This window comes from Lissotriton helveticus, chromosome 10 (genome assembly GCF_964261635.1).
Source record: "Lissotriton helveticus chromosome 10, aLisHel1.1, whole genome shotgun sequence".
Classification (NCBI taxonomy): Eukaryota; Metazoa; Chordata; class Amphibia; order Caudata; family Salamandridae; genus Lissotriton; species Lissotriton helveticus.
The window spans coordinates 614,043,375-614,070,815 of NC_136071.1; the positions used below are offsets into that span (position 1 = coordinate 614,043,375).

The following is a 27,441-nucleotide window of genomic DNA, read 5'->3' on the forward strand; positions in this document are numbered from 1 at the left end:
AATTTGACTCCGAATTACAACTGATGGTCACAATGGACGTCACCTCCTTATATACGCAGATCCCACAGGAGGAAGCGTTGGAGGTGATGGAGGTATACCTCGATAAGAGAGAAAGACCCCACAGAGTTCCCACTTCATTCATCTTAAGATTGGCTGAAATTGCTCTCAAAAAGAATTACTTCTCCTTCAATGGTGAATACTTTATGCAGGTTAAGGGCACCACGATGGGGTGTCCTTATGCCCCAGAGATGGCTGTACTATTTATGGCACAATAAGGTGAGAGATTCATTTTCAACAACAATCCGTTCAGTCAACATATTGCCCAGTGGTATCGGTACATAGATGATGTCTGGCTCCTGTGGCAGGGGAGCCAGGCTCATCTGGTGGCGTTCCATCAATGGGTCAATGCGAGGCATGGCGATATTACATTCTCCATAGCACATAGTAACACTAGAATGACCTTCCTCGACGTTGAAATAACATGCGTCGAGGGGGAATTGAAATCTTCTCTCTACAAGAAAACCACAGACAGGAACACTATCCTGCATCATAAAAGTGCCCACCCGAGGAACCTGAAATCGAATCTCCCCTATGGGCAACTATTGCGCATAAGGAGAAACTGTTCGGATGTCAATGACTTTGAGGCACATGCCCACAACTTCTGCGACGAGATGAAGCAAAGAGGGTATCCGAAGAAGTTATTAAAACATTCATTTAAAAGGCTAGCTTCACTCCTCGTGAATACCTGCTCCAAACACGAAAGAAGCCTGAACTTGAAAGATTGGTGTGTGCCACTACGTTTGGCCCAGACACCCATAAGCTTAGGAAAGCGGTCCTTAACAATTGGCACTTATTGGAAAACCTTGAATGCTCTTTTCCACGCCCCCTGTTTGCCAATAAGAAAAACCAAAACCTTGGCCAACAGATTATGAGAGCCGATGTGTCATTGCCAAAAAAGAAAAATGACCTCCTGGCTCAGTGGAACCTTATACCAATTGCAGGGCACCATAAATGTGGCACCTGCGTTGCGTGCCCCAGTACTATGGAGGGCAGCGAGTTTCAACATGCAGGAACCAAATGGAAACACCTTGAATTTTCTAATTGTAAGACCAAAAACGTGGTCTAAGTGGTTCAATGCCCATGCGAAAGGATTTATATTGGCAAAACATGCCAGCAGGTCAACTTACGCATTACCCAGCATCGATCCAGGATTAAAAATAAAACGCTGACGGCACCAATGGTTGAACACTATGTAGCGGCAAAACATGATGAAAATGACCTTAAGTGGTCAGTTTTGTATACCTTGAAACCAATGCATCGCACAGTAAATGTGGAGAAATTGCTTCTACAAAAAGAAGCATATTTAATTCTCAAGTTTAACAGTACGCAAACAGGGCTAAATAGCTTGTCTGAAATAGCAAGGCTATAGATCAATGGTCTCCTTTTTCGAATAGGGCGCCCATGAAGTGCTTTGAGCGTCCGTATCAACCCCTGCCTTTTTGCTCTCTGTAAACAGGGTACCTTATGCGCGAGCATAATCTTATTTTATTAAACTGCCAACTTGCACTCTACACATCTTGGTCACCTCACTATAGAGTTGCAATGTGTTACACTGGGTAGTTAACACACATGTAAATCATACGGTTTCCCCTTCTTTTAAACATCTAGTTTCCGTGCAAATAAAACTCTGTGGTGCAAATAGCCCCATACGTGGCCCCAATTAAAATTCTAGCCATCCCATACAGAATTTACATCAAGCTCTCGCATGTAGTCTTAGCAAAAAACTACGTCTCCCATCATGCAACAATCCGGGTTATACATTTAACAAACACTAGCTTGCCCGGTCGCCATCTTGAGACGATCGCAAAGAGAGCAGGCACATTGAGGAGGGAGGTAGGTTTGCTTTCCCGAGTAGCATTATTTTAAAGAAGTTTTGGGAATAAACAGACAATATGCGCAAGCTAGTAACACCAATACCACCCCCTCTTCCCCTTCTTTTACTCCAAAGCGGTTGGAAGAAAACATTTGGGAATCACAAAATATGAAGTTGGAAATGTAGCGCACAACTAGCGAGTCGCCACCTTTTTTAAGAATAATTTAAGGTATGTGTTTTTTTTATTCATGAACCTCTACTTAGTTGAGCATCACAGTCAGCTCAGTTACACCCTCGATTTGTTTACCTTAACAGGCTGGCCCTGATATTTGCACCCATTTATGGAGGCATCCATGGAATAGAGAAGGAAGACTCAGAAGGTCTTTCCACGATAACTTCGTTGTGGAAACACTTGAACGATTTTCTCAGCTCCCGACCCCCTTAAAAACTTTGGTAGGTCTTGAATAGAGTCACAGAATCTGAGTGTCACTTGAAAGGATTTGACTCAGAAATAATGCGAATAAAACTTTATTGTTTTTTTGCATCTTCCATAGATACACTGACAGCGCCCTGAAGAGATCCCAGGAACTTTGTCCTGGTTTCGAAACGCGTCGGCATGTATTAAGGAGTACTTTTGGTTAATTTTCCCATACCAGCAAATGCTGGTCCAAACAGTTGTCATAGATTGACTTAACTCCTTTGTTTTTGTATTGATTTAAGTCTCATTTTTTCAATGCACATGATTATATGATGTATAGTCTTGTCTAAACAAATCTGTGTTGTATGTTGGGTGTATAGAATGTAGATACTTTATTCACTCAAAGCTAGGTTGTAAATGTCATTTATTTGTTTGTAAATATCACTGTACACTTGTGTAAATTTGTGTAAATATGTGGATATATATGTGTCTTCTTTTGCTGAAGTAAACGTCTTTTTTGAAAAATTATAAAATAAATATAAATAAGTGGTATAAATAAAAATACCGGGTTGATCTGGACAAACAGTGTTTTCGACCTTTTTCAATTTTGGATATGAATGTAGGTGGATAGGCAATTTTGTGTTTTTCTCATTATAAATAGGGTTCAGCCCATCCACCTGTCCTCAAGGGCCTAACTCCTTAGGTTTCTAATATCTCTACAGGCCATGTCGCTGTTGAGAGGCAAATATAATAACCTTTCATAAAACACATAACAGTAAATTGCTACATTGTGTTGCATGAAAGGGAGAGAACAGAAATGTGCCATACTTACTATGATATGGCACACTTCTGCTTTCTCATAGCGCTGGCACCCTTCTGGCAGTCTAGCATCAAAGCAAGTATCCATGCACCATGGTTCAAGTGTGCCTGCATTATGGGCAAGTTTGTTTTTGTGCGGGAAGGGATACTATGCACTTTGTCTAAGTATGTCCTTAATAACCTTTGCATTTGTATTCACTTTCTGGGTTTGAATATTGGTGTGCATCAAGATGCGCAGTCTGATCTGAGGTTTATCCTGGTGTTGTTGTAGCGAGGGATAGGAAAGCATATTCTTTCCCGAATAAGCCCTGAGTGGCTGCTGCATCCAACCCGTCATATGAGAATTCTATTGAGAATGGTTCACTAAGTCAAATCATTCTGCTTTATATACTATGGCCCTAATTTACAAGGTTTTGGTGCTGCGCAGCGCCGCAAGGAATCATGCTGCGCTGCCCTGCGTCAAAAATAAAAGGGCAGGAATGCGCTGTCTCTATGAGATATGTCACATTCCCGTCCTTTTCCTCTGCTCTGGTGCACAATGGGCTGCCATGCGCCAATGCAGACGCCCTTGTGCCATGGTGCAAGGGTGCCTGCGTGGCAGGGCTGATTGATTTTGTGCTGGAAGGGAGATCTTTCTGCATAAAATCAATGAATTGAGACGATTTCCTCTTTCTATGTGTGCTGCACAATGCAGCACAAATAAAAAGAGAAAAAAACGAGGAGGAATAAAAACATTTCTCTTCGTTGCACCCCCGTAACAGCATCCTTGGGGTGGCGTTAGAATCTGACGCATTCCCAGGTTTGCGGTTCCTTGTAAATCTAGGAATGCTTCAGATTCCATGGGTGTTGCGTGGGAACACCCACAGCAGCATCCATGGAACGCTCCTTCGCGCAGTATTCTGTGTGAAAGGAGCACATATTAACAAGTCCATGAAAAGCCACATAAAGTGGCTTTGCGTGGCCTAGTAAATATGCTGCGGCACATAGCGCCACCAAAGCACTAAAAAGTGCCACAAGGCGCCTCGTAAATGAGGCATTGTGTTTGTACTGATGCAAAGGGTAAATTAACAAAGCAGAAAGTTTAGTCCAAAATCAGTTTATGCCTGCCATCCTCTTGGTTCTCCCTCATTATTTACAGGTGTTGTATTTAAATGCATCTCTAATTAGATTTATTAATCAAATGTCACAACATTTTACATTGGAAGGGCATTGGCATCAGCAGTGCGCATTTAAAAGGAAATGCGAGCTACACAGGAATAGCTTAAAGCAAATATCACTTTCAAACGTATTTGATTTGTTCTTTCCTGCCAACAAAGGTTCGCCAAGTTGACTTTCTTCATGAACTCGCAAGTTGGCCCTTGAAGGCTTCTCAGGAAGTCGCTGGAATTCTTCAGCATGGAGCCAAGGCCGCCGGCCAAGTGTGGAAGCAGAGCGGCGTCAGACAGATGCTGCGACACGACCTCCCGTTGTACTTGGAAAAAATTCAAGACCTCGTTCAGCAAATGCAGAACGAACTACAAAGTAAGTACTTAAACGCACTGTCAGCTGAAATGCTTTACAACCTAAAGAAAAGGTTAGAGAAGCAATGACAGAAAGAAACACAGTTTAAATATGTTATTTCAGGAAGACACGTGCATGACATGCCCACGAGGTATTTACTTCTGGTTAAATATTTCTTTAAAAAAAACGTAATTTGTTTCTTAGGTCAGGCTATAACTAGTTTTAGCTGTGTGCTAAATCTCATGTACTAATAAAAAAAGAAAATGTTTATACAGAGAAGGGCTTGCCACAGGCTATCATTTGATTGGCTAACAGTTATGTTAGTCCACCTTATACATTTCAGTGCATTGATGGTGAAATGTGATTAGCTGTGATGGAGACATACTGTTATATATATGTTTCTCACACTCCACCTGAGAAGGAGCTACCCTTGCTTCTACTAACCTCAATCCAGAGACTCCTTGCTGCCACATCGCAAGAGTAACAGCAGCATGTCAGTGAGGTGAGATGCCCAATTTTGCCTCCATTCACTAAATTTCACTAGAGCCACTGTCTGAACTGCCTGCTCCCAATTCGTTATGTCAGTGGTCCCTGGGCACTTTGCATATGGTGACTTATTTGTCTAACCCAGCAGAAATTGTAGTTTGTCTGCAAAGCATTACCTGTATTTTTCATCCATGGTTGATTTCTTCCTTGCTGAAAAATATTGTCCACCAATATGTCATATGTTCCCTTCCTCCCATTTCCCACATTCCCCACATGAGACCCTCAGGGGTGAGTAGTGCGCTATACAAAACCCAGATTGATTGATTGATTGATTCTTACCCTTGTCCTCTCTTCCACACACTGAGAACCATCTTCCAGCCACTTAGAAAAGGGGAGCAATACAGCCCTGATATAGTTTCCCCCTCTTTCATCCAAGCATCTGGCAAAGTGGTCCACTCCAAATTCATCAGTTCAGCAGACCAAGTGCAATTTATGTATAGTGACCTACTTTGAAGATGCAGCAGAAATTGTAGTTTCAAATGTTAGTATTGCCTGTATTTTATGTGTGCAGGTGCTTGTGGGTTGCCCTGTTGAAGGCCCTTGTTCACCCATCTATCATGACCTCTGCTCTGTCTTCTCTCCACCCATATCCTACCCATGGCCTCTCTATGGCATCGTCTTCCATTAACTCATTGAAAGCGAGGCTGACCTGTCCACTCCATTGTCTGACTTTCACTAAGTAACTGGCAAAGCAATTCACTCCTGGCTCATCTGATCAGCAGGCACATGGCCCTGTGTGTGTGGTGATTAAGTAGAAAATGAAACAGATGTATTTCATGTGAATGACTAAATTTATATTTTATCTACAGATGTTTGTTTTTTCTTTTCAAAAGGCCCTCTTCCCTCTATCCATCCAGACCTGATCATTCCCTTCTCCCCATGTGGTGAAATAAAACTACTTCCACAGACTCAGGGGAAAATCTCCTTGAGTAAACTTTTAGAAAGAAGGGCACTCCTGAAAATCTACAGATATCATGGTTTTCGAGGTGAACCTTTGGGGATCTTTGTCAACTCCAGTGGCGGCTGGCACAGATGATCGGGGTGGGAAGGCAGAGGGTGGGGGGATTAAAGAAGAAAAAAAACATAAATACACAAAAAGTGCCCCATATAGCACCTCTATACAGAATCCAAAGTCCAGAGGAAGCGGCTTTTCATTTTGTGTACCTATCTTCTTTTTAGTTTGTACGTCGTTCAAAAGCTCAGAATTATGTGACACTCAAACAGCCAACACGTTTCATCCAACACAATGGACTTCTTTAAGGCAGGGTGCAACGTGATCTAGGTCAAAAACTAGTGGTATTGATCAATATACCAGACCATAGTTTGCAGCCTAATAGTGGGTCTCGGACTTTACTTTTCCGTGTCCGTGAGCAGCACCGCCCACGCTCCCCTGAGCCAATCACAACACTACCATGCTGCGTTGTGATTGGTCTGAGTGCCACGTATCGGCGCTCAGGCAGGGAATGGAGGCCTGGAGATGTTCTCCACTCAGGCTATAATGCAGCCTGCGTGGAGAACATGCAAAGTGCGCATGGCTGTTTGACCAGCCCTAGACAGCCAGCCAGCAGAGCAGCCCCGCCCAGCCTGAAAAGCTGCCACAAAAGGAAATAATAATATGATAATAACTTAGTTATAATCATTTTATTTTTTGTTTATCTTGTACTACCTCTATCTATACTGCTTTAATAGGAGTGGGGCGGCACTTCTCCGCCTTAGCGGTGGAGCTGCCACCGGTCAACACCCAAAGAGTCCACCTGCTCTAAACATAGGAGGAAACCTACAGGACTACATTTCTTATTTTTCTTTCAAACTGGGAATAGTGATTTGAGCCCCCTGCATGATTTAAGACATGGAGGGTTCAGACACAGGACAGCAACACATCTTAGTAATTAGGGTGAGGCTGGTGCCATCTATTGTGTTTGTCTGCAATATGTTGACAGACAATGAGTACAATTGGCACTGACTTTCCCTCTTTTGATCACATTCCATTTCAGCTAGAGCGGCACCCCTGCAGTAAGGTGGTTGACGCGCGCGTTGTTTAAACTGTGTAAAGAACTGTGGGGAGAGACTTTCTCTATACTGCGTGCAGTGATCTAAAACTGCCCAAGCGCTTCCTTATTCATTGGGGCTCCGTATTTTATCAGACCTCGTGTTATTGTATGATTGAATTGTTCCTTTGTTTTTAAAATGGAAACCATTACTTCTAATGTGTAATTCTCTGTGAATACTACCGTAATTGTATTTTAAAAACTTACCATCAGCTGGTCCCCGGTCCGCCACGGCTTGTGCCGGTTGTTGCGGAGGGACACTCAGCAAACGTCATTAGCGTTGCCCCCGCCCCTTCCTCCTATATATTTCCTGGCACAGTGCGGACGCGCGCAGCTAGAGCGGCACCCCTGCAGTAAGGTGGTTGAAGCGCGTGTTGTTTAAACTGTGTAAAGAACTGTGGGGAGAGACTTTCTCTATACTGCGTGCAGTGATCTAAAACTGCCCAAGCGCCTCCTTATTCATTGGGGCTCCGTATTTTATCAGACCTCGTGTTATTGTATGATTGAATTGTTCCTTTGTTTTTAAAATGGAAACCATTACTTCTAATGTGTAATTCTCGGTGAATACTACCGTAATTGTATTTTAAAAACTTACCATCAGCTGGTCCCCGGTCCGCCACGGCTTGTGGCGGTTGTTGCGGCGGGACACTCAGCAAACGTCATTAGCGTTGCCCCCGCTCCTTCCTCCTATATATTTCCTGGCACAGCGCGGACGCGCGCAGCTAGAGCGGCACCCCTGCAGTAAGGTGGTTGACGCGCGTGTTGTTTAAACTGTGTAAAGAACTGTGGGGAGAGACTTTCTCTATACTGCGTGCAGTGATCTAAAACTGCCCAAGCGCTTCCTTATTCATTGGGGCTCCGTATTTTATCAGACCTCGTGTTATTGTATGATTGAATTGTTCCTTTGTTTTTAAAATGGAAACCATTACTTCTAATGTGTAATTCTCTGTGAATACTACCGTAATTGTATTTTAAAAACTTACCATCAGCTGGTCCCCGGTCCGCCACGGCTTGTGCCGGTTGTTGCGGAGGGACACTCAGCAAACGTCATTAGCGTTGCCCCCGCCCCTTCCTCCTATATATTTCCTGGCACAGTGCGGACGCGCGCAGCTAGAGCGGCACCCCTGCAGTAAGGTGGTTGACGCGCGCGTTGTTTAAACTGTGTAAAGAACTGTGGGGAGAGACTTTCTCTATACTGCGTGCAGTGATCTAAAACTGCCCAAGCGCCTCCTTATTCATTGGGGCTCCGTATTTTATCAGACCTCGTGTTATTGTATGATTGAATTGTTCCTTTGTTTTTAAAATGGAAACCATTACTTCTAATGTGTAATTCTCGGTGAATACTACCGTAATTGTATTTTAAAAACTTACCATCAGCTGGTCCCCGGTCCGCCACGGCTTGTGCCGGTTGTTGCGGAGGGACACTCAGCAAACGTCATTAGCGTTGCCCCCGCCCCTCCCTCCTATATATTTCCTGGCACAGCGCGGACGCGCGCAGCTAGAGCGGCACCCCTTCAAATGGATGTCTTCTAACCACCTAAAATGTAATTCATCCAAGACTGAGATCATCCCTTTTGGTCCCAATAATTCCTTTTCGCCCCAAGATTGGTGGCCCGAAAAAGCTGAACCCCCCCCCAACACTATCATTGCTGCCCGAAATCTTGGCATAAAATTTAACAGTGCCCTCACTTTCAATCAGCAGGCTAATGAAGTAGCAGGTACATGCTTCGGTATCATTAGAAGCCTGAGAACATTTTTTGATTTTCACCCTCTGAGTGCCAGGCGCACGGTAGCTGTAGCCCTCATAACATCCAGGTTGGACTATTGTAATAGCCTCTATGCAGGACTCAACAAATATGCCCTGCATAAGCTTCAAATGGTCCAACATGCAGCTGCCAGACTGGTCCTCAGACTACCTAGGAAATCCTCAGCCTCTGCAGCTCTGAACACATTACATTGGCTTCCAATGAGGTACTGGGTTTTTAGGAACCGGTACCGAACCGGTAACCCAGCGGTGCCAGGGGATCAACACACCAAAGACCTCGGGTTCTCCTGAGTCAGACCCACAGAAACTTCAGAGTCTTCTAGGTGAAGTCAAAGATTAGTTTATTGGCTGCAACCAAGGTGACAGGGTCCTAGAAGTACAATACCAGTATATTCAGGAGACTGCACACTTTCACAAAGTTAGGCTTCTCTTCTTATACATAACATTTGCCCTTTGGCGAAACATTCCTTGGGTGCGCGGTATTTCATTTATGGTTACTGATTACAAAAGAAAGCAGAGTCATGATGACATATACATATTTCACGTCGTGATGCCCATAACAAATCATCCGGCAAGGCCCAACATTTCATCAGATATCGCTGGACCCCTAATAAAAATGGTCACCTCCCCACCATAAAATAAGTGAGGAAAAGGAAAGAAGAAAGATGTGAGCGAGATATGGCAGGTGTGCGTGCTCAAATGGCTTTATGGCCGTTTGGGCCTAGATACTATCTTGCTTGGCCACTGGGAGGGAACTGACCTAACGAGCTCGGCCTGGGGCAATGGTTCTAACTTGTACTGAGGTCAGGAAGAAGTCGATTAAGGAGTACGTGTCCTTGTGGAATCAAATTCGACTGGATTAAGGCCTATGAAAAGGGCAACATGCAACTAAGGGTTCAGAAGGTAAATGACGATTTCGAGGTGAAATTGTCACTCGAATATACTGAAAATACATGTACTTGATGTACTCGTCATTTCCGGTCTTTTGATACCAAATTCGTCCTATTTCGACGAAGTTTTTATTCTCGAGTCCGGTACTGTTACGGATCCATATTTTTCAGAACCACAGACCCTCCTTTTGCCCTTACATAGGCAATTAATCTATCCTCATGTTAATCTGAGTCCAGATCTATATTCCTAAAGTCATTGAGGTGTTGCTGCAACATCATTCTAGTGCTGAGTTCGTGTCTTGACACAGGCTTCCTTACACATGATGTAGCACAGAGGCCACATATTGCAGGAGCACACTGTATGCATAGACAGAACAGGAAAAGAATGGCTAAGACCATCCCAATGACCATCAGAATTTTCCATCCCCAGGCAGATATCAGTTCCCAGAACCATCCCATTAATGACCAATCTCTTTTATCCACATGAATAGATTCGGAAATCTTATGTAGTTTGGAGATGGCCCCGTACACTGTTGGAGCATTATCTGGAATGAAAATGCAACAACTGGACTGGATCAATTTGCATACTCCACCCCGGTCCGCAAGTATTACATCCAAAGCGACCCGGTTCTGAAGGGTCATCAGTCGATCCGACTGGAGCTCAGCAGTCAGGTTACTAAGGGCACCGGCAGTCTCAATCACGGTGGATTCAACTACCCTTGTCAATTGCCTTATGTTTCTGCTGTTAACCATGGCTCCCCAGAACGGCAGAATACCCATTGCAAAGTCACCAAATTCTTGACCCGCAGTGTCTTCTTTACTCAAAACACCTCGGACTATCCTTGTCCGATGGTAATCCGCCGCTGCTGTGTAGGTGGGAGGTAACAGGAATGAAACAAAACATGAGCCCGAGAAGTCAGGGGGCAACCATGTATAGGCTCTATCGTGGCAGATGAAATAAGTACCCTTTGCGGCTAAAAAGGCGGGGGAAGTCTGAGATCCAAAAACATACGTTTCTGTGCAGACACTCTTCCCTAGCTGAGCTCTGGGATTCCTACCAATACCTTGCAGACACAGGTGACCTTGATGGGGCACGATCCAGATAGGGGACGATCTCTTAGCTTGCTGTTTCTCACTTAGTGTAGTGCCATATCCGGTCACATTCCAACCTACATATGCAAGTATCTCATCGTCTGGGGTATCTTCGTAAGAAGTCACTTCCTTGATCATGTCAACTATACCCTTCACTAGGGCGCTAGTCTTGAGGTTGTCTTTTACAGAACGTAGGGGTTGGATTTCTCGTGCATATATGAACATTGTCCTATATGCCCATACTGACCCATTGTGACTAAATGGCAGGACCAAATAGGGGATACCTCTATCCGTGGTGTGGGGCATGAGACCACACACCCAACAGTTGGTTGTGTTCATTACAAGTTGGTGTTGGTGTAATAGCTGAACGAAGGAGTTATTAATGAACTCTAATCTCCTATTTGATTCGTGGTCAGGCAAAGAGTGGAAAGAATGAGAGGAAACAGTAGGGGGAGGTATGGGTGATGTAGTAGGCGTGAATGTCATATGAGAAGAGAATAAAACATAGCTTATCAAAAACACCGTTACGCTAAATATCATAAAAATACACATCATTATAAAAATTTTCTTTCTCATTGTTTTCAAAAGTCTCTGCTTAAAGCTCATTTGTCTGGCAGTTCTCTCCACATCAGGAAACTCCATCCTCTCTAAGGTGCTGCCCGCGGCGGTAGGTTGTTTCTGCTAAAGGATGCTTCCGTCAGTCTAGGGTGGCTCCCTTTGACCAACTGGAACCAGCAACCTATTGTTGTCAGCTGCACCCAAAAGTCTTTAGTCAACCGCGACCCTAGCAGCGGAACCCGGATGGCGGTTCGAAAGAACAAAAATAAGCAAGTTACCTAGATGGGAGAATCTGCATTTTTAAAATAGCACTTTGGAAGGAAAAACTTATTATTTTATTAGTCCACAGGTTTTTTCTCTCGGATCAAAAATAAATCACTTTTACTTTAGTCTGTTTTTCTCGGTCGGAAATTATAGCGTCTTTTCCCGGGTGCTGTCTGGTCCGGAAATAGTAGCTCAGGTTCCACAGAGTTCAATTGTTCTGATGGCGGCGAAGTTTCTTGAAAAATGTTCTTACTGTCACAATCACGTTTAGCTTCTTTTACGCGTTCATCAATTGTGCGCTTTGAGTCAGTGCCTCCTGTCCGGACCCATTGGTCATGTGGCAGAGGGAAAGGTATTTTCTTACAATGGATCCCGTGGACCCAATTGGCCTTCCCCTCCACCTTAACAGTTGACCTTGTAGACAGGAGGACGAGGTGAGGTCCGGTCCATCTGGGCTGGTCGTTTCTTGTTCTCTGGAAATTCTTGACCAGAACCCAGGAGCCAGGGTCAATGGAGTGACCCGGTGTCTCGGAAACCGGAGGCAAGGTGTTGTGGACCTGTTGATATAAAACACGCAATTTAGCCGTCAATTCATACAGATAGTCGAGCAAAATTGGGTGTTGCAGCTCGCTAAACTTCGTGGGCCTAGGCACTCCCCATATGTTGGCTGGCCGACCAAAGACTATTTCATAGGGGCTGAGTTTCATTCGCGAATGCACAGTCATTCTGGTGGATAGGAGTGCTAAGGGTAGAGCGTCGGGCCATTTAAGACCCGTGCTCGCTTGGATTTTGGCCAATTTAAGTTTAAGCGTGCCATTGTAACATTCCACTAATCCAGCTGATTGGGGGTGATTTGCAGCGTGGAACTTCTGACTAATGCCTAGCCCTTCACACACTCGTTTCATCACACAACCCACAAATTCACTTCCGTTGTCCGACCAGACCATTCTAGGCATTCCGAACCTGGGGAAGAACTCTTTCACATGGGCTTTCGCTGTGGACAAGGCAGTATTGTCCCTTAGGGGATAGGCTTCTACCCACCTTGAGAAGGCGCAAACAACCACGAGCACATATTTTAAGTTGTTGCACCTCTCCATGTGTATGAAATCTAGCTGCAAAACCTCGAACGGATACGTAGGAGGTGCGAAATGACCAGCTGGAGTTGGGGTTCCCCTACCAGGATTGTGTTTCAGACATACCATGCAATTCTTGACAACATTCTCTGCACACTTGGGAATCCCTGAATTCTTCCACACTGGGGCCAATAACTCGCAAATCCCTTTCGCGCTGATATGGGCCATCCCATGAGCCATTGTAACCACTGCAGGCACATACGCATCGGGTAACAACCATCTTTGTTGCTCTGTCGATTCAATCCAACAACCATTTACATCCATTCTCCCTGTACTTTCTTTCCACATGCTTAACTCTTTCTCCGTGGCCTCAGCTTGGATGGACTTCACACTCTCTATTGTGTCTTCACATGTTCCAACATCACCAGTCCATCTTTCTGGGCTCGCAACATACATTCGGCTCATCACATTCTTTGCCGTTTCTTTAGCAGTTTCATCAGCAAATGCATTTCCACGACCAACATCGTCGATCACTTTCTTGTGTGCACTACATTTCACAACTGCTACTTTCAGGGGCAACGTCAGTGATTCAAGAAGCTCATTCACCAACTGACCGTGCTGAATCTTAGCTCCATGCGAAGTCAGGAACCCACGTTCTCTCCACAATCGTCCAAAACTGTGAACCACTCCAAAAGCATACTGACTGTCGGTATAGACAGTCACTTTCATTCCTTTTGATAACACACATGCTCTCGTAAGTGCCACGAGTTCGGCGGCTTGAGCCGAACCATGTGGTATTCGTGCAGTTTCAACGATTGTGTGCAGAGTTGTGACAGCATACGCTGTAGCCACGTTGCCATTTGGGAGTTTAAAGCATGAACCATCCACCCATAATGTACCATCACATTCGGCGAGAGGAGTATCGGATAGATCAACTCTCCCTTTGGTCTCCTCCTCCGTCCTGAGGAAACAATTGTGCTTCTCTGAAGCATCCGATTCCTCAGCAATTGGTAACAATGTGGCTATGTTCAGGGTACTGCATCTTTTGATGTGCACATGGCTTGCTAGTAGCGTCAATTCATAACTGGACAGTCGAGCACTAGTTAAGTGCTGTGTCTTGGTCCTATTTAACAATGTGTCTACTGCATGCGGGACCATCACGATTAGTGTATTATTCATTACTAGGCCTGAAGACTGTCGAATAGAAACAGCTGCTGCTGCTGTGGCCCTTAGACAACTTGGCAATGCTCGTGCTACCGGATCCAAAGTTGACGAAAAATAGGCGCATGGCCGTTGTCTATCTCCGTGTAACTGAGTCAGCACAGACAATGCACAGCCCTCCTTCTCGTGGACATATAATGTGAAAGGCTTACTGTAGTTGGGGTTACCTAACACAGGGGCCGAACATAATGCTATGCGTAATTCGAGAAAGCTTTTCTGACACTCATCGGACCAAGGAATGGGATTGGGTGTATTTGTACACGTTAGTGCCAATAAGGGTTTGGCTAATAACGAAAAATTTGGAATCCACTGTCTACAGTACGATGTAATGCCCAAGAAAGCGCGTACTTCTCTCTGTGTTCTTGGCACATTCAATTTAGCTATTGCCTGAATTCTTTCTGGGGTCAGTTTCCTTCCCTCCTTCGATAAGAGATGACCTAAGTAGGTCACTTCTTGTCGGCAATATTGGAGCTTGGAAAGTGACACCTTGTGATGTAGATCACATAGATGACGCAGTAGTGCCAATGTGGCAATTTTACATATTTTCTCAGTATCCGCGGCTATGAGCAAATCGTCCACATACTGTACGAGAGTGGAACCTTTGGGCAAAACCATTGCGTCAAGCTGACTTTTCAGAGCTTGACTGTATATTGAGGGGCTCTCACAGTAGCCTTGAGGAGCGCGTTTAAAGCGGAAACTGCGACCACCTAAACTAAAGGAAAAAATATCCCTGCTCTCCTCCGCGATCGGGATACTGAAGAAAGCATTCTTCAGGTCAATCACCGAAAACCATGATGCGGATGCTGGAATCATAGTCAATAATGTTGTAATGTCGGGGACAACTGGGAATTGTGGCACCACTATCTTATTTACTTCCCTAAGATCAATCACAAATCTATACACAGGTGGCTGAGAAGGGTCAGTTCGTTTTAAAACAGGCAGAACAGGACTATTGCAAACATTTCCTCGTGTTTCCTCTATTACGTCTTTCTCAATCAACTCGTAAACAATCGCTAGCAAAGCTTTTTCGCCCTCATTCGATATTCTGTATTGGGGAATTCGTGGCATTTTGACATTCGACTTCAATGTTACAACATATGGTGGGATTTCTAAAAGACCTACATCATTCGGACCAGTAGCCCAAAGAATATCTGGTAGAAGTGTCAATTCTGTTGGAAGCGTATTTCTCGACAAATACATGGGAGAAACCACTTTCCTACCTAAAGTCAGTTGTACTCCTGAGGGAGAACAGTACAAAGTAGCATACAATCTTTTTAGCAAATCTAATCCTAGCAAATTTTCACCACAACCTGTTGTCAAAATAAGGGGTGCTTCGAATTCACAAGGACCAACAGAAAGAGACAAAGGGTCAGAAATCGGATTTCTAACCGGGGCGCCAGAAAAACCTACGGAAACGTTCATTTCGCCAGACAAAGGTGCGCCAGGGAGTTTGGAGTGCATAATAGAACTCTTTGTAGCACCAGTATCCAACAGAAAAGGCTCTGACACACCCGATGTAATCACCTCAACGTAAGGTCCACTCTGATCTACTGGAACTGAAACAACTCCCTCTCTTCGTCTAAGGCTGTCCTAGCAATCGTTATTCTCCCACTGCTCATTTTCTGTGTAATACTCATCGACGTAGTATTGAGCTGTCCTGTCAGATACGTTATTTTGCTGGTCAAACCTGTTCATAGAGTTTTGTGGTGGAGGGGGACGTGCGTCCTGAGGGGTGTTTCCACGCCCTCTACCTCTAGGCGCTTGCTGACTACCACGGCCTCGTACACCAAAAAACTCGTTCGTACGTTGCGGCAGGGCAGGACAGTCATATTTGTAATGACCTTCTTGTTTGCAGTATAAACACTGATTGGGACCTACGCGGTTTTGATTGTAATCGAATCTCTGCAAGTTTCTCTGCGGCTGCTGAAAAGTGTTCCGGTAGTGATTAGGACCATTATTATTTTTATTACCACCACCACGTGGAGGATATGCTTGCTGTAGCAAAACCTTTGTTTTGAGCTCTCTAGTTTTCTTCTCTACTTTATCTTTCTCGTCCTCGTCTCTATTCTCATAGTATTGTGCGGTAGCTAATATCTGGGCTGAAGATGGGACTACCCAAGAGCTTTCTGAATCTTTCAATTTCCTACACAAGTCTGGAAGTAGATTGTGCACAAATTTATCGACAAACAATCTCTGACCACCTTCTGTGGTCATATCTTGACCGCTGTGGTCAATGAATGTTTCTTCAAATCTGGTGAAGAAATCTGACACAGTTTCTTCTTTCTTTTGCTTGCATGCAGATAACTTATCCCAATTTACACGTATCGCAGGCATTATTGTCTTCATGTAATCTACTATCCTACCAGGTAGTTCCGCTATCAGAGGCTCAGGTTTTGCACCACCAACTTGTCGTGCATCTGCAACAGTAATATTAGCCCACGTGTCACCTAATTCCTGGTCATGATCTTCATGACGAATTTTTCCCCATAAAGGCTGTGGAACGACGTTCCCGAATAACATATCGATATCAGCTAAATTCATAATACATGATCCAGCAGTTTGCGACAATTCTTTATAGTACCCTGCAGGATTTTTACGCGGATCTGGTAGTGTTTGTTTGAGTGCTAAAACTTCAGCTCGCTTCCATGGAACATGTACCCATACTCGGTGAAAGTGGGGCAGGACAGGTGGGACAGCTGTCGCGTCACCCTCTCTCCACTGTGGGGGAACTTCTCTCATAGGGTATTGTCGTGCCTTTTTCCTACTAGATGCACTATATTCTGATGGTGACCCAGAACTACTTCCCTTACTTCGATGTGATAATAGCATTTCAACTGCTTCTTCCACATCGGGACCTACAATCATACCCAGACTAAAATGAAACCTTATACGACACATCTCTTGTGGGAGGCAATCCTGATCATTGTCTTCTAAATCTTCGCAAAGAAAAACACACATCTGTTCGAACACATATCTCTGTGTCGCTGTTTCCCATTGATGGAAAACTTCCATGACAGACTGTAAATCATATTTTGCAGTGTCCATGACCCATTTCCGAGCTAAATTATTCAGGGAATCTCTCTCTTGATAATCGGGCAGTTGACTTCGCAACTGTCTTTTTCCTATGTTAGGGGTCGTAGCAGGCGACCCGAAAAGTGGTAAAAGAAGATTAGTAACAGTACTGGCCATTTTCTGCCGAAGGGAAGGTGAAACGGAAGAACAAACAGATGAAAGAACGGGGTGAGGTAAAGCGGATGCAGAGATGACAGAAGAGGTATGAGGAATAATAGATGTGGTACTAGGCAAAATCATAGAAGGGGCATTTGTAGAAAGTACAGTAGGCAAGATCGTAGAAAACACAGGAGCAACAGAATTGGTCGGTGGGCCTAGAGGAGGCTGCACCGAAGAAGTAGGAGCCAGTTGAAGAACAGCTGGTGGGTGCTGTGGAAAAGCCAGAGGCGCAGCTTGTGCAACTAAAGGTTGCGGGGGTGCGGTAGCATTCTGCGCATAGGGCGGTGGCGAGGTTAACAATTGCGACATTAATTGGTCTTTTTCACGCTCTTTTGCTTTCCCTTGCTGAAGAGACGGCAAAACTGGATAACACTTATCTATTGCCATTTTACGTTGCCTGTGCAATTGTTCATTTATCTGCTCTTCCTCATTATCTTTAAACTGCACGGCAGCTTGCATTACTGAAAGTCCCTCTTCTCTCTTATTTTTCTTAGCTAATTTAATCTCTTTTTGTTTGGCTTCTTTGCGCCATATGCGGAAAGAGTCAAACATCGCCGGCCGGGCTTTCTTTTTGAAGAGTTTAACTTCAAGGTTATCTAAGATTTCAGAATCAAAGCTACCATAATGGGGCCATTTTAAAACACCGTCTTTCCTAGTGTATTTAATCCATACCTCGTTGTAAACGATGGGGCCTACCCCATGTTTAGCGTATAGCTCGTAAGTCGGAGTTCCAACTGGAGGAACCGGACATGAGTCCTCCAATCGGGAGTCCCTATTATTATTACCAAGACAAAACAAATTCCCGAGTCTAAGACTAGGCATCCTTTCTCTCTAGTCTAGTTCCAAAACTTCAAAGGAGTTATCGATTACGATATTGCTCGTGAAAACACGAGTCCTTTGGTTATGGTACTTGCAAGAACCAATAAAAACCTTTATGTATCTCTAAGATATCACAAAGTAAGTCCAACTAAGGACTAGGAGACGCTCCACTTATACTTAACTGAAAATTATCGATGGCTTCACCAGAAGACTCGTCTCAGCGTTTCGCTCTACCGAAAATGTCAAGGGTCCAACATCAGTGCGATAGCCAGGGCAGCAGTCCTTGTAGCCGTCGGGAAGCGGGGAACCTCGTAGTAAAGACCTTCGGACCACGTCGACATGCAGGGGTCGATGAGGTGGTGGGCCCTCCTCCGGAATTTTCACACGAAGCTCCTCACGATCTTCAGGCTGATTGGTACCACTGGAATCGCCCCACGTTGGGCGCCAAATGAGGTACTGGGTTTTTAGGAACCGGTACCGAACCGGTAACCCAGCGGTGCCAGGGGATCAACACACCAAAGACCTCGGGTTCTCCTGAGTCAGACCCACAGAAACTTCAGAGTCTTCTAGGTGAAGTCAAAGATTAGTTTATTGGCTGCAACCAAGGTGACAGGGTCCTAGAAGTACAATACCAGTATATTCAGGAGACTGCACACTTTCACAAAGTTAGGCTTCTCTTCTTATACATAACATTTGCCCTTTGGCGAAACATTCCTTGGGTGCGCGGTATTTCATTTATGGTTACTGATTACAAAAGAAAGCAGAGTCATGATGACATATACATATTTCACGTCGTGATGCCCATAACAAATCATCCGGCAAGGCCCAACATTTCATCAGATATCGCTGGACCCCTAATAAAAATGGTCACCTCCCCACCATAAAATAAGTGAGGAAAAGGAAAGAAGAAAGATGTGAGCGAGATATGGCAGGTGTGCGTGCTCAAATGGCTTTATGGCCGTTTGGGCCTAGATACTATCTTGCTTGGCCACTGGGAGGGAACTGACCTAACGAGCTCGGCCTGGGGCAATGGTTCTAACTTGTACTGAGGTCAGGAAGAAGTCGATTAAGGAGTACGTGTCCTTGTGGAATCAAATTCGACTGGATTAAGGCCTATGAAAAGGGCAACATGCAACTAAGGGTTCAGAAGGTAAATGACGATTTCGAGGTGAAATTGTCACTCGAATATACTGAAAATACATGTACTTGATGTACTCGTCATTTCCGGTCTTTTGATACCAAATTCGTCCTATTTCGACGAAGTTTTTATTCTCGAGTCCGGTACTGTTACGGATCCATATTTTTCAGAACCACACCAATACATAAGCGCGTACTGTTTAAAGTTCTCACCATCACCTACAGAGCCTTTTACCACCATGGCCCACTCTATCTGCGCAAATACTTCAGACAATACCAACCACTACGAGCCCTTAGGTCCTCTAATGCGAACCTGTTGCATGTCCCCAGGTTCAAAATGATAACAAGAGGAGGTAAATCCATTGCGGTCATTGGAGCGAAAGCCTGGAACAAGGCACCTCCCTGTCTGCGTCAAGCCACTACCGAACCTATATTCAGAAAGCTTCTAAAGACTTGGATTTACTCACTGCCCAACCCTGAATGCATGAGGCTCCTTGGATACGCTGCGTAGCCAGGTGTAGTTCCCTTCCATCTTCACTACACCCTTTCTGTCTTTCTGGAATCTAAGCGCCAAGATACTCCCTGGAGTGGTAGCGCGCTATACAAGCATTTTTTCACTTCACTTCACTTCACTTCAGTAAGGTGGTTGACGCGCGCGTTGTTTAAACTGTGTAAAGAACTGTGGGGAGAGACTTTCTCTATACTGCGTGCAGTGATCTAAAACTGCCCAAGCGCTTCCTTATTCATTGGGGCTCCGTATTTTATCAGACCTCGTGTTATTGTATGATTGAATTGTTCCTTTGTTTTTAAAATGGAAACCATTACTTCTAATGTGTAATTCTCGGTGAATACTACCGTAATTGTATTTTAAAAACTTACCATCAGCTGGTCCCCGGTCCGCCACGGCGTGTGCCGGTTGTTGCGGAGGGACACTCAGCAAATGTCATTAGCGTTGCCCCCGCCCCTTCCTCCTATATATTTCCTGGCACAGCGCGGACGCGCGCAGCTAGAGCGGCACCCCTGCAGTAAGGTGGTTGACGCGTGCGTTGTTTAAACTGTGTAAAGAACTGTGGGGAGAGACTTTCTCTATACTGCGTGCAGTGATCTAAAACTGCCCAAGCGCTTCCTTATTCATTGGGGCTCCGTATTTTATCAGACCTCGTGTTATTGTATGATTGAATTGTTCCTTTGTTTTTAAAATGGAAACCATTACTTCTAATGTGTAATTCTCGGTGAATACTACCGTAATTGTATTTTAAAAACTTACCATCAGCTGGTCCCCGGTCCGCCACGGCTTGTGCCGGTTGTTGCGGAGGGACACTCAGCAAACGTCATTAGCGTTGCCCCCGCCCCTTCCTCCTATATATTTCCTGGCACAGCGCGGACGCGCGCAGCGGCGCGCCAAAGGCAAGCCCGTCTGCGCCCGTCCGCGCCAGGACGCCGCCCGTCGCACGGACCTCTGCCTTTTTATTTTCTGCCGTTTAAGGGTAGGCATTTTTACTTTTAATGCTACACTATGCTTCGTTATTCCCGGGAGGAATTACTTGCACATGATCCTAGATATCAGTGACATGCAATTAGAGCTCTTGCTATGCAGAGCGCATTTAAGGTTAATACTTGCCAAACCAGTACTTCTTCAGCACCCACATCTAGCTCTGTTTGCTCCGTTTCCACCAACGCGAACTCGACTGTGAGCGAAGGATGTGGCCATATATCAGCTTTATATCTTAATACAAGATCCATTCCCAAGCATGCTCTTGAGGTTTGGAGTCTTTTAGACACAGAGCGTCCTGATATCTGCTTCTTCACTGAAACATGGCTTCACAGTCAAGCTTCGCCTGATCTGGCCATCGCCTTTCCCTAGGACTATCATCTTATCAGGCAGGATAGGGAGGGTAGGAGAGGCGGAGGTGTGGTGGTGGCGGCCAGGTCTCCTACCTCTATTACCCTGCTCGAATCCTTTGTTACCCCTATGCTTGAAATACTAATTGTTAACATCTTGTATAATAAAACGTCACTAGGGAGGGCTGCCTTAGTTTACAGACCTCCGAAGGACAAAACCAAATTTGTCAATGTTCTTCTTGATACCATAGCTTCTCATGTATTAGCCACTGATAATTTCATCTTGATAGGTGATTTTAATTACCATGCTGAACTTCCCCTTGACGAAGATAGCTGCAACCTTCTTTCAACTCTAGAAACACTATCCTTGTCCCAAAAAGTCACTGGACCCACTCACCAAGCAGGCCATACTCTCGACTTGCTTTTTACTAATCTCCCTAGTCTCAACTGCGAGTCTCCATTACCTATGATATGGACCGACCACTACCTAGTAAAGTTTAGCTTTTTGAAACCCACAGACTCTAAGACCCCTTATCGCTCCGACACCAAACTTATACGATCTTGGCGTAAGTTGACCTTAAAGGCATTTTCTGCTGCTTTTACACCACCCAATTTACAGGGAACAAATATCAACTTAACTGCAGTCCAGTTAGAAGTATCAATTAGGGCCGCATTAGACCTCACTATACCTGAAACCACTGTTAAGGTAAAATCAATCGCATCCCCCTGGTTTACAGATGAACTTAAAACAGATAAGTCCGCCAGTAGATCGGCGGAAAGGATGTGGAGAAAGACCGGAACCCCTGCAAATAGGCTGAAATATAAACAGGTCCATGCAATCTACCTGAAAAAAATAAAAGTTGCAAAATCCACCTACCTCACTGCCAGGATTAACAAAGCTGCCCATTCGAGTAAGGAACTATATAAAATAGTTAGTGAGTTTACCTCTCCGCAGGTGGAGCAATCGGCATTTCAGCCCACAACCCAGTGGGTTGATTCACTTGCAGCCTATTTTGATAATAAAATCAAGGCTATCTACTCGACATTTACCGTTCCCCCGCCTGAGATTCAACCAATTGGAGAGGCACCTTCTTGCTACTCTTCCACCTTGGGCCACACCCAGTCCCCTTCCTTCGTTGAATTTGCGCCCACTAACACCGTGGAAGTACTGGAAACTCTTTTGAAGGTAAAATCTGGTTCTCCTACAGATTCCCTGATTCCACGGAGATGCAATGAGATCTTTCCGTCACTCATTAGCTCCCTTACCAATATTTTTAATGCCTCTTTTGACCAGGCTCAGTTTCCTGGCTGCTGGAAGGTGGCTCAGATTAAGCCCATTTTGAAAAAAGTAAACAGTGACCCCACCATTCTATCCAATTATAGGCCAATCTCGCTTTTGCCTTACTTTGGTAAGGTGCTGGAACATCTTGTCAATAAGCGAGTTTCAACTTTTATTGAAGAACAGGGCCTCCTTGATCCCTCACAATCGGGGTTCCGGGCAGCCCATGGGACTGAGACTGCAGTTATGGAGGTAGTGGATAATATCCGCCTCACTCTTGATAGAGGTGAATCTGCGGTTCTTGCCTATTGGATTTGTCGGCTGCCTTTGACACCGTCTCCCACAGTATTCTCCATCAACGACTGTGGGAGATTGGTGTCAGAGGCAAAACCCATACCTGGTTTGAGAGCTATCTGTTAGGCCGATACACCTACGTAAAGGTTGATACTTTGGAATCTAACAAAATCCCCCTCTCCGTGGGTGTCCCTCAGGGATCAATCCTAAGCCCCCTGCTTTTTAATCTCTATCTTACTCCTTTGGCCAACATAATAAAATCTTTTGGCTTCTCTACAGTGTCATACGCAGACGACACGCAGGTGTTGATCACCTGCAGTTTGGATTTTCTTGATACTCGCTCCAGATTTCAGAAATGTTTGATTGCGATAAAGGACTGGATGAGTACCAACAAACTCCAACTGAATTGTAGTAAGACGGAGATAATGCTGTTTGGCAAGGCCAAACAGATATGGACACGAGACTGGTGGCCACAAGATATGGGACTCTGCCCGGTACCCAAGGAGGTAGTACGCGACCTGGGAATCATGATTGAACCCACTCTCTCCATGAAGTCTCACGTCAACTTGGTGTCCCGCACCTGCTACGGTATTCTGCGCAGGTTGCGTAAAATATTTAAATGGCTTCCCATTGAAGCTAGGAAACCCCTGATCCAGGGACTCATTGTCAGTCGTCTCGACTATGGCAATGCTTTGTTGCCTCTATAAATGAGGGCCTATTGGCCAAGCTACAAACGGTGCAGAATACCGCAGCCCGTCTGGTGCTTGACCTAGCACCTCGGTCACCATCATTGCCCAGTCTCAGGGAATTACACTGGCTCCCTGTGCGCCAAAGAAGCCACTTTAAGATACTTAGTATCGTTCATAAACTTCTTATGGGAATTGGCCCATCCTATCTTGCTAAGAAATTGGTCTGGTACAAACCTCCCAGAAATTTAAGGTCGAGTTCTAAACGTCTCCTGGTCCAGCCTAGGGCCAGAACTGTGAGAAATGGCTGCCGGGCTTTCTCTTATATTGCCCCCCTGCTCTGGAATAAGCTTCCCCCCCATCTGTCATCCATCTCCAATCACCTGGCCTTTCGGAGGTGCTTGAAAACATGGCTTTTCTCTAACTAAAACTGTGTCACTGTTTTAACTCAGTGTTGTTGTCTCTTTCTGCTCAGCGCCTTGAGACCTTTCTGGTGAATCGTGCGCTTTATAAGAACTTTTGACTTTGACTTTGACTAGTGTGAGAACGTTTGCTGGACGGACACTGCTACTAGTTTTTTTACTATGTGAATTAGGACAATTCTAACCAAGCATACAGTGTATGTGCTCTTACTCCTAACAAATGCCTAACTCTTATATAGTATATTTAACTTTCCTATAAGGCCATAGTATATGATGCCCAAAATACTCTTGTGGCATGGAAAGGTAAATTAATTTTCAAGGAAATGAGAGAATGCACTCCTTTTCAACTTTAATCAATTACTTTGAAGTATGCTCTTTGGGGAGAATTGTTACGTGCAGACGTGCGTGTGTCAAGCCCCAACGGCACGTTTAAATGATTCCAAAACAAATGGAGCGTATATTATGTTCCAAACACATGTCGCACAGCAAAGAAAATGTAGAACAATCCCATAATATTCAATATTACATTAATTTCATGCTTTTTTCAAACATAATTTATTCATACAGTTCATCACATCTTTCTGCTTCATAAACCCCATATTTTTCAAATGCTAGGGATATGCCTATCCAGGCCTTTTTCGTAGCACATGTGATTGCATAGCCCCAGGCAGCCTCATTTAAAATTACCCAATGCCTTTCAGGCTAAAGAACAGCCCTTCTTCAGGAATAGTTGTCAAGTTAAAAAGAAACATCAATATGACGTGTATTTAAAAATAATCGTCTACCTAACATATTTGTAACTCCTATGCCAAAAATGCTATCCATATTTCACTGTCAAGCATGTTTCATCATACCGCTGTTATTATTCTCTCTGTGTGAAAACATACATTGTCCTAATTGCATCATCAATAAAGTGCTCCCCAACTCTCCCAAACTAAAAAACTCATCTTCGGGAAGCAACAAAACGTTCAAAAATACAATCAACTATAATTGTGAAGCAACAACAGACCATTCACCCCCTCTATTTGAATGTGTTCTATGCCTAATGAATAAAGTTCTACCTGCAATTTTCACGTTTGTACTGAAGTTTGTAACCGCATGGCTTGGGCTCCCTTGCACCATCATGATTTTAAAAACTGGCTCATAACTCAACCGTTCCAACCTCCACTTTTAACCCTCCTAACTTAACCTCATGGTTCCTCAGGAACCATGATCAGGAAAAATCTTCACTGGCTCTGCATTAAATTTAAAATCCAGACCATCACCCACCGAGCTCTTCATGGTGCTGGTGCTGAGGGCATCAGGTCCCTAGTGTCAACCTACGCCCCTGGTAGGGCCTTGCGCTCTGCCAGCCAGAATCTGCTAACCGTCCCTCGAGTCGCTAAAGTGAGATGGGGAGGTAAGGCATTTTCCTCCCTCACTCCTAGACTGTGGAACGAGCTCCCCTTGGAACTCAGGAACCAAGAATCTCTTGCCCTCATCCGAAAAGGCCTTAAAACCTTGCTTTTCACTGAAGCCTATTCTTAGGCTCTTATATTCCCTATACATGTACCTGGCTATTTTCCATCATCTGCGCCTTGATGCCTTCGGGCAAAGTTCCGCACTATAAATCCCCATTCAAATCAAATCAAACCAACCTTCTGTAGTGATTTAAACCATCCACGTGTGTTTGGAATACAATATACGCTCCATTTGTCTTGGGGAAAGTTAAATGCCACCTATGGACTTAGGGGCAGATGTACGACGGGCGTTGGGTCCGCTTGCGACTGCAAAAAAGAGTCCTGGCATGTATAAACGCTATTTTGCGAGTCACTGACTCGCAAAATAGCGTTTACGACTCTTGCTCTTAGGATGGGGTGTCCCTTCCTAATAGCGAGTTCCAATGAAATTCACGATTGTTTTGCGACCGCATTTGTGGCTGCAAAACACTTGCTGTTTACCACCTACTTCAAGTAGGTAGTAAACCACCTGTAAACGAAAAGGGTTCCCCAGGGGACCCCTTCCCTTTGTGAGTGTGTGAGAAAAATTTTTTTAAGAGCAGGCAGTTGTCCCAGGGACCACTGCCTGCCCTTAAAAACTGAAACTGAAAAGTTTAATTTTTCTTTTTAAATGCATCCCGTTTTCCTCTAAGAAAAACGGGCTGCATTTAAAAAAAATGCTGTATTTAAAAAGCATTTAAAGCGCTCCGTCCATCACCACCTTTGGTTTTGCTGTATTTAAAAAGGTATACAACGCAATTTTTACAACGCACTACCATTACAACGAAACTTTTACAACGCAACATCCATTACAACGCATACATTTACAACGCAGTCATTACAACGCATGACACTACAACGCACACCACTACAACGCCTACCATTACAACGCAGTCATTACAACGCATACTATTACAACGCAAAACTTACCATCCAACACTTACCCTACTGTTGCACCCCCTGGAGTTAGAATAGTAATTTTAACCCCTACACTATCCAAAACCTTCCCTACTGTTGCACCCCCTGGAGTTAGAATAGTAATTTTAACCCCTACACTATCCAACACTTACCTTATATGCAATGTAATGTAATGCGTTGTAATGGTATGCATTGTAAATGTAGTATGCGTTGTAGTGGAATGCGTTGTAAAGGTATTTTTTAAGAATTCGTTGTAATGGTATGCGTTGTAATGGTGTGCGTTGAAATGGATGTTGCGGTGTAAAAAATGCGTTGTAAAGGTATGCGTTGTAAAAGTGTGCGTTGTAACATCATACATCCATTTAAAAAGCAGTCACAGACATGGTGGTCTGCTGAACCCAGCAGGCCACAATCTCTGGGAGTGCTAGCCATTCCCAATGGGGTCGCAAATTGTGCTTGCCTCATGAATATGTATGAGGCATGCAATTGGCAACCCCATTGGCAATCGCAAACCGTGTCTGGCCATAAAGCACCACTATGCTACCCACCAGAATGACTACGCAAACATGGCCCCAGGCCTACTTTTGTAATTTGGCAACTGCAGTTGAAAATCTTCAGCCTGCCTTGTCAAAATAATCCTTTTTGACCTGAGAAAACCTACCTTTTAAAACTAATAAGTCACACCTATGTAAGACTTCAGCTCAAATGGCAGGTTGCATGGTATTTAACTAGGGAATGTAGACATTTTAAAATAACAATTACTTACCGTAACTAGTACCAAAAGATATTTTCACTGCAAGAAGGTTCTGGCTGGGCCTTGGAGAATAATAGGAAGCAGGATTACATATTAATTCTGCTATCTCTGGTTTGGGACCAACCAGACATATGATTACACCATCCTTTTTAAGCACAGGATCAGATATGTATCCTTTCTTTATTGAGCCCAACCGAATATTGGTTACATTTGTAATAGATATTCTGGAAAAATAACTTTACAAAAATTGCTTTTGCCCTGCCTAAAGGTCCTTGAGGTCATCGGCAGTAGCCAAGGGAGTGTTTAGCCTTGATGAGGTGTGAAAACTGCTCTCAGAGCGGAGGCAATAGCTTGGCCGCTGGGGGATGTTTCTGTTCCCCTGGCATAAAGTCCAGTTGGAATGTACTCAGGAACTTAATTTACTTCAAAAGGTCCTCCCCTGTCACAAGCAATTGTTAGGTGACACCTAGAAAGTCCCCATGTTTTCCCTTCCAGTCAGGAAGGCACCAAACCT

At 44.4% G+C, this 27,441-nt stretch overlaps 1 protein-coding gene across 1 annotated transcript in view; it reads left to right on the forward strand.

Annotated features, from left to right (window-relative positions):
• The window catches only part of LOC144784068 (uncharacterized), a 1,315,621-nt gene that overhangs the window by 1,173,657 nt on the left and 114,523 nt on the right, over positions 1–27,441 (forward strand). Inside the window, exon 65 of the mRNA XM_078662758.1 lies at positions 4,427–4,631. Coding sequence (XP_078518884.1) covers positions 4,427–4,631 — 205 coding nt within the window. The remainder of the gene's footprint in view (positions 1–4,426; positions 4,632–27,441) is intronic.